Source organism: Oncorhynchus nerka, linkage group LG3 (assembly GCF_034236695.1).
Source record: "Oncorhynchus nerka isolate Pitt River linkage group LG3, Oner_Uvic_2.0, whole genome shotgun sequence".
Lineage (NCBI taxonomy): Eukaryota > Metazoa > Chordata > Actinopteri > Salmoniformes > Salmonidae > Oncorhynchus > Oncorhynchus nerka.
The window spans coordinates 18,898,776-18,909,876 of NC_088398.1; the positions used below are offsets into that span (position 1 = coordinate 18,898,776).

The 11,101-nt window shown below is 44.8% G+C and overlaps 1 protein-coding gene across 2 annotated transcripts in view; it reads right to left on the reverse strand.

Moving 5' to 3' along the window:
• The window catches only part of LOC115103663 (BMP-binding endothelial regulator protein-like), a 22,626-nt gene extending 12,305 nt beyond the window's left edge, over positions 1-10,321 (reverse strand). Inside the window, exons 1-2 of one of the 2 annotated variants that reach the window (XM_029624509.2) lie at positions 9,101-10,321; positions 7,776-7,861 (exon numbers count right to left, since the gene is read on the reverse strand). In XM_029624509.2, coding sequence (XP_029480369.1) covers positions 7,776-7,861; positions 9,101-9,215 — 201 coding nt within the window. In that variant the 5' untranslated portion in view covers positions 9,216-10,321. The remainder of the gene's footprint in view (positions 1-7,775; positions 7,862-9,100) is intronic. The other variant, XM_029624516.2, reaches the window with a different exon arrangement.
• Positions 10,322-11,101: the final 780 nt, after the last annotated feature.

Consider the following 11,101-nt stretch of genomic DNA (forward strand, 5'->3'; position numbering starts at 1 on the left):
CTTTACCTAGCTTATAGATGACCTGGAGCCATGGGTCTGGCGACGAATATGTAGCGAGGGCCAGCCGACTAGAGCATACAGGTCGCAGTGGTGGGTGGTATAAGGTGATTTGGTAACAAAACGGATGGCACTGTGATAGACTGCATCCAGTTTGCTGAGTAGTGTTGGAAGCTGTTTTGTAGATGACATCGCCAAGGTCGAGGATCGGTTGGATAGTCAGTTTTACTAGGGTAAGTTTGGCGGCGTGAGTGAAGGAGGCTTTGTTGCGAAATAGAAAGCCGATTCTAGATATGATTTTGGATTGGAGATGTTTAATATGAGTCTGGAAGGAGAGTTTACAGTCTAGCCAGACACCTAGGTATTTATAGTTGTCCACATATTCTAGGTCGGAACCGTCCAGGGTGGTGATGCTAGTCGGGTGGGCGGGTGCCGGCAGCGAACGGTTGAAAAGCATGCATTTGGTTTTACTAGCGTTTAAGAGCAGTTGGAGGCCACGGAAAGAGTGTTGTATGGCATTGAAGCTCATTTGGAGGTTAGATAGCACAGTGTCCAAGGAAGGGCCAGAAGTATACAGAATGGTGTCGTCTGCATAGAGGTGGATCAGAGAATCGCCCGCAGCAAGAGTGACATCATTGATATATAAGGAGAAAAGAGTCGGCGCGAGAATTGAACCCTGTGGTACCCCCATAGAGACTGCCAGAGGTCCGGACAACATTCCCTCCGACACACTGAACTCTATCTGCAAAGTAGTTGGTGAACCAGGCGAGGCAGTCATTATAAAAACCAGGGCTATTGATTGAGTCTGCCGAATAAGAATACGGTGATTGACAGAGTCGAAAGCCTTGGCCAGGTCGATGAAGACGCCTGCACAGGACTGTATTTTATCGATGGCGGTTATGATATCGTTTAGTACCTTGAGCGTGGCTGAGGTGCGCCCATGACCGGCTCGGAAGCCGAATTGCACAGCGGAGAAGGTATGGTGGGATTCGAAATGGTCAGTGATCTGTTTATTAACTTGGCTTTCGAAGACTTTTGATAGGCAGGGCAGGATGGATATAGGTCTGTAACAGTTTGGGTCTAGGGTGTCACCCCCTTTGAAGAGGGGGATGACCGCGGTAGCTTTCCGATCTTTAGGGATTTCGGACGATACGAAAGAGAGGATGAACAGGCTGGTAATAGGGGTTGCAACAATGGCGGTGGATAGTTTTAAAAATAGAGGGTCCAGATAGTCTAGCCCAGCTGATATGTAGGGGTCCAGTTTTTGCAGCTCTTTCAGAACATCTGCTGTCTGAATTTGGGTGAAGGAGAAGCTGGGAAGGCTTGGGCGAGTAGCTGCGGGGGAGGTGGAGCTGTTGGCCAGGGTTGGAGTAGCCAGGAGGAAGGCATGGCCAGCCATTGAGAAATGTGATTATCATGGATTTATGACCATGTTACCTAGCCTCAGTGCAGTGGGAAGCTGGGAGGAGGTGCTCTTGTTCTCCATGGACTTTACAGTGTCCCAAAACTTTTTGGAGTTAGAGCTACATGATGCGAATTTCTGCTTGAAAAAGCTAGCCTTTGCTTTCCTGACTGACTGAGTGTATTGGTTCCTGACTTCCCTGAACAGTTGCATATCGTGGGGACTATTCGATGCTATTGCAGTCCGCCACAGGATGTTTTTGTGCTGGTCAAGGGCAGTCAGGTCTGGAGTGAACCAAGGGCTATATCTGTTTTTAGTTCTGCATTTTTTGAACGGGGCATGCTTATCTAAGATGGTGAGGAAATTACTTTTAAAGAATGACCAGGCATCCTCGACCAACGGAATGAGGTCAATAATCCTTCCAGGATACCCGGGCCCAGGTCGATTAGAAAGGCCTGCTCACAGAAGTGTTTTAGGGACCGTTTGACAGTGATGAGGGGTGGTCATTTGACCGCGTACCCATAGCGGATACAGGCAATGAGGCAGTTCCTCCAGATCCTGATTGAAAACAGCGGAGGTGTATTTGGAGGGCAAGTTGGTCAGGATAATGTCTATGAGGGTGCCCATGTTTACGGATTTAGGGTTGTACCTGGTGGGTTCCTTGATGTTTTGTGTGAGAACTCTGAAGCTAGATGGGGGGCGATCAATTCACAAATGGTGTCCAGGGCACAGCTGGGAGAGGAGGGGGGTCGATAGCAGGCGGCAACAGTGAGATACTTATTTCTGGAGAGGTTGATTTTTTAAATTAGAAGTTCAAACTGTTTGGGTATAGACCTGGAAAGTATGACAGAACTTTGCAGGCTATCTCTGCAGTAGATTGCAACTCCTCCCCCTTTGGCAGTTCTATCTTGACGGAAAATGTTGTAGCTGGGTATGGAAATCTCAGAATTGTTGGTGGCCTTCCTAAGCTAGGATTCAGACACAGCAAGGACATCAGGGTGGGCGGAGTGTGCTAAAGCAGTGAGTAAAACAAACTTAGGGAGGATGCTTCTGATGTTGACATGCATGAAATCAAGGTTTTTTTGATCACAGGAGTCAACAAATGAGGGTGCATGGGACACGCAGGGCCTGGGTTTACCTCCACATCACCCGAGGAACAGAGGAGGAGTAGGATGAGGGTACGGCTAAAAGGCTATCAAAACTAGAGCGTTGGGGACAAAGAATAAAAGGAGCAGATTTCTGGGCGTGGTAGAATAGATTCAGGGCATAATGTGCAGACAGGGGTATGGTGGGGTGCGGGTACAGCGGAGGTAAGCCCAGGCACTGAGTGATGATAAGAGAGGTTGTATCTCTGGATAAGCTGGTTATAATGGGTGAGATCACCGCATGTGTGGGAGGTGGGACAAAGGAGGTATCAGAGGTATAATGAGTGGAACTAGGGGCTCCATTGTAAACTAAAACAATTATAACTAACCTAAACAACAGTATACCAGGCATTTTGACATATGAGAGAGACATACAGCGAGGCATAAAGTAATCACAGATGTTGATTTGGAGAGCTAACTAAGACAACAACAGGTGAGACAACAACAGCTAATCAGCTAAAACAACAACAGGTAAAATGACGATGAATGGGCAGAGAGGGTCGGTTAACTACACACAAAGCCTGAGTTCGCGGCTAGGGCCGACAGATTAAAAAATAAAATAATAATAAAAATAATAAATAAATAATAAAAATAAAAAGAGTACCGTGATTAATGGACAGTCCAGCGGGCATCAGCTATGTAGCCAAGTGATCATAGGATCCAGGGGGCAGCAATCGATGGAACAGGGAAGCCACGGAGTAGTCGCTACCACACAAGCTAGCGGGGGAACCAACGTTTAAAGTTAGTAGCCCGGGGCTAATAGGAGTGTCTGCTCCGACGTCCGACAGAGGCCGGTTGAAGGCACAGCGGATGGAGTATTCGTCGGCAGACCTGTCGTGGTGGTGCAGCGGGGCGCCGTGTCGACTAAGGATCCAAACCAGATGGCGAAAGAGGTATTGTAGTTGTAGTAATTTAGTTTTCTATCCGGGAGATGCGCCTGGCTCACGGCTATCTGGTGCTAGCTTCGGGGCAGGGGCATTAGCTACTCGGTAGCAGCGGTGATCCGGTGTCAAGGTCCAGAGCTTACGGCAAGGATCCGGTGGAGTAGTGGGTTCTAGCCATGTTTGGGTGGAGTCCGGGTGAACAACTGAGTAGGCCGGGAGGTGGGCCTCAGGGATAGTTTCAGTACTGGGTAACTCGGTGGGTGCTAGCTAGCTGTGAAGATCAGGAGAATGGTCCAGGGATTACGGCAGGAATCCGGCGTTGTAGTGGAGAGACAGTCCGTTACTGGTAGGCTGGAGAGTATTATCCAAGCTAAAAAAAGGGCTGGTACATGTGCAGAAGGTAAAGGCCGCTAGCAGTGGCTAACAATGACTAAATAGCTTGTAGCTAATTAGCTGGTTAGTTTCTGATGGCTAGGTGGTTCTTGCTATAAGGTCTAAAAAGTAAAAAATAATAGCGGTTCCGTATCACATTGGGTGAGGCAGGTTACCGGAAGATATAATTTAACTAAAATGGAGAAGAGATTGAAAATAAAATTGAAATATATACAAAAAAAGACGAAAAAATACAAAAGTACACGAAAGGACGAACAAAACATGTCTGCACTGCTACGCCATCTTGGAATATCTAGTAGTGTCATAGAGGTCACGTATTTGTCCTTGAATCTTTATGTCTCTCCACACCTGTGCTTTCCCAGTTGGGCTTTGGAGCCATTCCACTCGGCAGCCATTAACACTAAGTGGTGTGAAAAGGTTTGACCTCTCTCAACAAAGATTAGGGGTCAAATCAGGTCACCACGCCTCATAAACACTCAACATACCGTGCACTTTCTGAGGCTTCTTACTGGTCTACTGGTGGTATGTCGTGGCTTCTAATAGGCCAACGGGTGGTCTGGGGATTGTTATTGGACTACTGCTAGTCTCTTGTAATAACTAGAGAAATATTTGACCTGAGGGGTAATAACATGTTGATAGGTTAATGTGACCATCTAAAAAGATATATGTAGAGTATGTAAGATGCATTGATCCCTGACGTGATGGTCATGTACTGTGGAAAGATAATCACTAGATGGCGACAGCACAGTCAGTTTCACTATCTCCATTTGCCAACTTCAGATAATCAAAATGTGTTCAGTCAAACCATGGTCTACGGATAATTTCTCTCTCCCTCCCTCCTAATCTCTCTCCCAGTCTTTTCCACTATCATTCTCTCTCTCAGTCTGACCTCAGAGGGCATGTCAAAACAAGCTGACAGGCTCGCCAGCCACCGTGCCGTCGGTCTTTCATGGAAGGATGGAGAGATCACTAAAAGGCTTTTCAGAGAAGCACTCAAATCAAAGGCCTATTTAAACCTGGACTCCTTGCCCTCGTGACCCTTCACCTCCCTCCAAAACAAACAGGTCGCGACCCCACAGGAGCAGCAGTTGTGGCTTAAAACTGGATGAAAAAAAGATAAGGGCAACCATATATACATTTCACTGAGAAGTCACAAGCCTATCCAAGAAGTAGGCCTATTCCTGCACCAGTGGTAGAAAGTGAATGGTGCTGAATGAACTGAATGTAACTTTTGGCTCCGATAGGTAGGCTAGCTCCATGACTTTTCTTTGAATTCAGATGGTTGTTGTCCTATCCTTCTTCATGTCCTGGCAGGTAGCCTAGCAGTTAGAATATCTGATCCGATAAGGTGAAAATCTGTCGATGCGCCCTTGAGCAAGGAACTTAACCCTATTTAATCCAGGGGCGTCATACTATAGTGGAGACTGCTGAGGGGAGGACAGAAACCATGTGTTTGATGAATTTGTATACCATTCCACTGATTCAGCTCCAGCCATTAACACAAGCCCATCCTCCCCAATTAAGGTACCACCAACCTCCTGTGCCGTACTACTATGGCTGTCCCTGTAAAACAACAGATTTTACTGCACCTATCTTGTGTGTGACTATAAAACATATATACAGTACCAGTCAAAATTTTGGACACACCTACTCATTCCAGGGTTTTTCATTATTTTTACTATTTTCTACATTGTAGAATAATAGTGAAGACATCAAAACTCTGAAATACCACATATGGAATCATGTAGTAACCAAAAAAAAGTGTTAAACAATTTTAGATTCTTCAAAGTAGATACCCTTTGCTTTGATGACACCTTTGCACACTGTTGGCATTCTCTCAACCAGCTTCATGAGGTAGTCACCTGGAATGCATTTCAATTAACAGGTGAGTCCAAACTTTTGACTGGTACTGTATTTTTGTTATTTAACCTTTATTTAATAAGGCAAGTCAATTAAGAACAAATTCTTATTTTACAATGACAGTCTACCCCGGCCAAACCCTCTCCTAACCCGGGCGACGCTGGGCCAATTGTGCGCCGCGTTACGGGACTCCCGATCACAGACGGCTGTGATACAGCCTGGATATTTATACATATTTTTTGTTGTCTCTACCCCTCTATTAGAAGTATCCTGGAAGGTCCAATAGCAAAGCTGCTCTGGCGATTCTCTAACACCACCTTTGCTCTATAGACCACTGGGAAAACTGAGGGGCATGGAGAAAGAGAGCGGAAAATAAAGGAGGATTGTGTCTTCTTTGAGTCTTCTAGACTACACTCTTAGGAAAAAAGGGTTCCAAAATGGTTCTTCAGCTGTCCCCATAGGATAACCCTTTTTGGTTCCAGATAAAACCCTTTTGGGTTCCATGTAGAATCCTCTGTAGAAAGGGTTCTGCATGGAACACAAAAGGGTTCTACTTGGAACCAAAAGGGTTCTACCTGCAACCAAAAATGGTTCTACCTGCAACCAAAAAGGGTTCTTCAAAGGTTATCCTATGGGGACAGCTGAAGAACCCATTAAGGTTCTAGATAACACCTTTTTTCTAAGAATGTAGAGATATTAACACTGACAACGCCAGTGGCAGAGGTAAAGACTGTAAAGGTACACGGTGAGTATTGATCTCCATGTTTGTGGAGCGGTTGGAACAGGAAAGAACCTTTGGCTTCCCAAATGTTTGCAGATCACTGGTCAGCCCACTGAGCTCATCAATCACTGCTACTGAGAAAGAGGAGAGTGGGAAAAAAGCGAGGGGGAGTAGTAGATAGCAGGTTAACGAGAGCTGCCTCCTGGCTGCCTGTATATTATGTTTAGCGAGCGGGAGGCAGATTCCTGCGTCTTGTGAGATGGCTGGCGAAAAGAATGGGTTCTCTGTGTGCCTCAGTTTCCGCCAGTGAAGGGCCATTAACAAATACTCCGCCGCAACTGGGAGCCTGTGATTGACACTAGAGCCCTGACAGCTCACCCCCCACCCTTTAAAATCCGCTAACCCCCCCTAAAAGACAGCATGGCGACACAAGTGTCTTTCAGGCTGGCCTCCCTCCCCTGTGAGGCACTCTGGGGCCAGTGACATGACGGACGGGCCAAGATGAAAGGCTAGCCGTGGCCCTCTGATGACTGATAGCATTCAGCAGGGCTCCTAGTGATATAAGCCTGATAAGGAGGTGGTTAGCAGAGGGAGACATATCAAAGAGACTATCAGAGCAGCTACAGACAGCGGAGGCAGCACGGCCACAGTAGCGTGCACAGTGCACACATAAATATATAACCTTACACACTGTTTCTCTGTTTCACATAGGGCAAATACCCTGCAAGTCAAACACAACATTTGTAGAAACTTCCTCACCACATGACACTTTTAAAGAGGGACTTAAAAGACAGGTGAGGGAGCGCATTATTGAATCTGGCTGCTGGTGACAGAAAAGCCTCTTACTTGCATTCTCAACCGTAAAACAATGACCTTCAAAGCAAGGAGAGACAGAGGTCAAAGAGCAAATGTTCCAGGAAAGACGCCTCCTTTCACATGTGTAACGTTAGCCTCGATTTAACAGGAAGTCGGGGCAAAGTCAGCATAAAGACAAGGACGTCTTTAAACAAACAATTCCATTTAGTTTAAAAGCCAGTGTGGGCTTACAAGGGAAATAATTACAAAGCTAGCCTACTGCCCTTATTTAAACATTACTCATCATTCTTTGTGATTAATAGAAAAAACAGTACAGGCCTATTTTCCCACTTAGGCCTACAGCTTGGCTATAGACTATACATAATTAGGTCACAATATGAATATTAAAGTTATTCAGTCAAGCGCAGAGGGAGGAATTACGCACAACAATTGCGTTTTTTTCCTCCTCAGTGGAACCTATGTGCCAAAAACCAATAGGGAAGCTCAATGTCAACTAACAATTACCTGCCCTAACACCATTTGAAAGTTATTTAGCAAGAATTGGGATTTGTTCTCACCAGACAGACGCAGGTGATGCACGGGTTGTCCGTTATGTTGGGTATGTGGAGCACCTCTCCTTCGTTCTCGCAGCTGGCTTCTGTACCTGTGAAGGGCGCGAGGAGAGAGGCAATAAATTCGCGCCTAAGAGAAGTTACGTCATGGACAGACTCGCCATATTCCAAATGTGCTTTTTCTTCAGGCCTACCAGGAATTGTAACCGCTATGCCATAACGTATATTTTGTAGACGTTAAAATAAGTAGGCCTAATAGTATTGAGTTTTATCGACAAGTTCATATTTCTAATTTATTTGGATTATATAGGCTATAGCCTATAATTTTTTCTAAATTACGAAATATTCGATCAGTTTACCTCAGAATATTTTTGTCAGAGTGATTTAAATTTAGTTGAGATATAAATGTTTTAGTTGAGCAGGGTAGTGGCAGCCAGGGAAAGTGTTGGGGGGGAAATTTGGTGACAACGTGGTTTCTGTGAGAATTACAGGAGCAGGGCAATTACCCCGACAGTAGCGTACCCTACAACCTTCACGTGTAATTAAACCAGCACAGCTTTAAGTGATTGTGGGGAAACCCAACACTTTAGCCTAAATCCAATGAGGCTTTTCTTCTTTTATAAAGCAGAGATGAATGAATAGCCCTATAAATGTTGTTTACTCTTCATCCATCTCTTGCAGCCGAGCACAGTGACAGGGCGCATTTGTCTTTTTACAACCAGACAACTTTCCTCTTCCACGAAAACGGTGCGTTCAACCCCGGCCCTGCAGGGAAAACAATAGACAAGATGACATACCGCATATTTCGAATACCTGGTAGCGGCACGGCATGGGAATTTAATGGTAGCCTACTCAGCTGATACCGATACGCAGGTTTTTCTTTCCCCTGAAATAAATGATTATGTTTGCACAATAAGGCGCCAGGTGACTTGGATACTGACCTCGCCAGCGCGACCCAACTCGAGTTTCCTAAACAACAGTAGATGGGCAAATTATACTGGTGAGCCAATGTCATGAGGTTTCAAACGAGCCCGGGGCACCAGTTACCCGACAGAGCATATTTTTTTTTCACTCAACTTTTAACGTCAATCCAATGACATTGTGACATTTGTTGTTGATTTAACGTTGATGTCACGTTAGTTGACAATTCAACCAAATGTAAATCAAAACTAGCGTTAGACATTGAGCTGACGTCTGTGTGGAGTGGGAAGTAACGGGAACAGTGAATAGACTACCTCTAGGCCTATAGGCTAGCTTTTGGGCTTTTTTCTTGTTTTTGTCAATTGCTTGACATGTTTTGAAACCAAATAGGCCAAGTCAATGTATCTTACCTGTAATTAAAGGCGAGGAGGACTGTGGCATTTGGAACAGTAAAAACACGAATAAAAAGCTGCAGGTGAACTTAAAAGAAAGTTCCAAGGCGCTCGAGCAGCAATACAACATCATCCTAAAATTGGTCCAGTAAAACGTAAAAAAAAATGAAATGGTATGCTAGAATATACATATACATATATATAAATATTTAAATCCCCATGGGTTGGTGTGCAAATGAAAACCCTAGAATATATGGGACTCCAGCATAATTGCCCCCATTCAGGCTACTATAGCGTTCTTCAGTTGGTTTTGTTCCAGACCATAACCTTCAGTTTGTCAAAATGCTAAACGACATCCCGTGTCCTCCGGCATCCGAATATCGACATGACACGTGAAAATTACAATGACAATTCCGTGCGGACAGCCAGGCGACAGTCCTCATGTCGCGTCAAGGAGCGCTCGTGTTCCCAAAACAAGTGCAGGGGTTAGAAAATGTTTCCAAATAAAGTGAAAAACTAATTTCATAAAATATTAAAATAAAACAGATGCGTATAATAAAAAATACAAATAAAAGTATTTGGAAATAAATTCCCCAAATAGCCTAAAGATATACTCGTAATGAAATGTCTTCAAAAATCCTCAAGTTTGGAAATATCAAAAATATACAGATGTTGTCACGTCCTAAAAGAAACCGGTTAAATTTGGAATTGTAGGTCCGTTTTGCGCCGAGATGCTGTCCAACTGTCTCAGGTTTAGTAGCGGGCTTTGGGTTAGGCTACACGAGCCTGCACTGGTCTCTCTCACTCGCGAGAAGCGAACCACCTCCAGCCCAAAGTTATAGTAAACTGCTCCTACTGAGGCGCACGGCGTTGCCAGCGTAATAGAAACCCTACTACTCCAGTTAAACATCCCCGCAGGGTGCTGGAACCTCCTCCAAACAAAACGAGAACGGCCCCTCAATGTTTCAATTGTTGCCGGGGGTTTAATAATCCGAGTGATTTGAAGTACAATCTTGCCCGCTGCTCGCGGCTGGCTGCAGCTCTGGTAATGAAACACTCCGTACAATACCGCGCTGTGAGAGAACCACCTACTTCAATCAGATCTCGAGGCTGGATCTCTTTTCACTACAAACAAGCCTGGATACACAACATAAGATTCACCTGTCTTTACTGTTAATCTCTGCTGCGCTCTCTCAACACGGTCACGCTGCAAAACAGTGTGAAACGCAGAATGGAACAACGAAAATGCACTAATTCAGGCCACTTTGTATCAAGGTGGGGTTTCTGCGCCCCTCGAGTTGCCCGTGGACCAAGCGTCATCCCACAATTGTTGATCTCCCCCACCCGCATTGATGGGGCGCACCACAATGTCTGTCTGTTCAGTATCATATATTTGACATTTCCAGTCATATCCTCAATGCAACAGTTATTTGATAAATTAGGCATTTTCTTTGTTTGACCCCACTTCAAAGTTCTGATGTCAATTCAGTATATATGAGCTATAACATTTAAATAGCCTATAATAAGGGCACATATCTAGTTTAGGCGACATTAACCAGCTTGCATGACATGAAGTGTCTGTTACTGTTGTTTGAGACAGATTTAGAAATATACACCTTTTAAAACAGTTTGTCACTCTTAAAATTGTGCTTCTGAAGAACCTCAAATGGGAAGGAAAAGCATTTCTTCAAAGATTCAATTATGACCCAACCCTGTATTTACAGCATTTAACTGTCAAGGAACAAGGTTTTCTTTCATCTAATTGTATTGCTCTTGTTACTTCGCATTGTAAACATGCCACGAGTGACGAGTAAACTTAGCGAATGTGTGTGTCTGTGTGTTAGAGAGAAAGAGAGTGTGTGTCACTGTCTTTGTGTCGACAGTGTGTGTGCATTCAGCAGTACAGATTAACGTTGTGTTCATATTGAACGCAAGATGGCGCCAAAGAGCACCCGTTTGAAGGAGAGGTGTCTATTCCCAAATTCTCCGCAAGATTACTACAGATGCTGAGTTGAAACA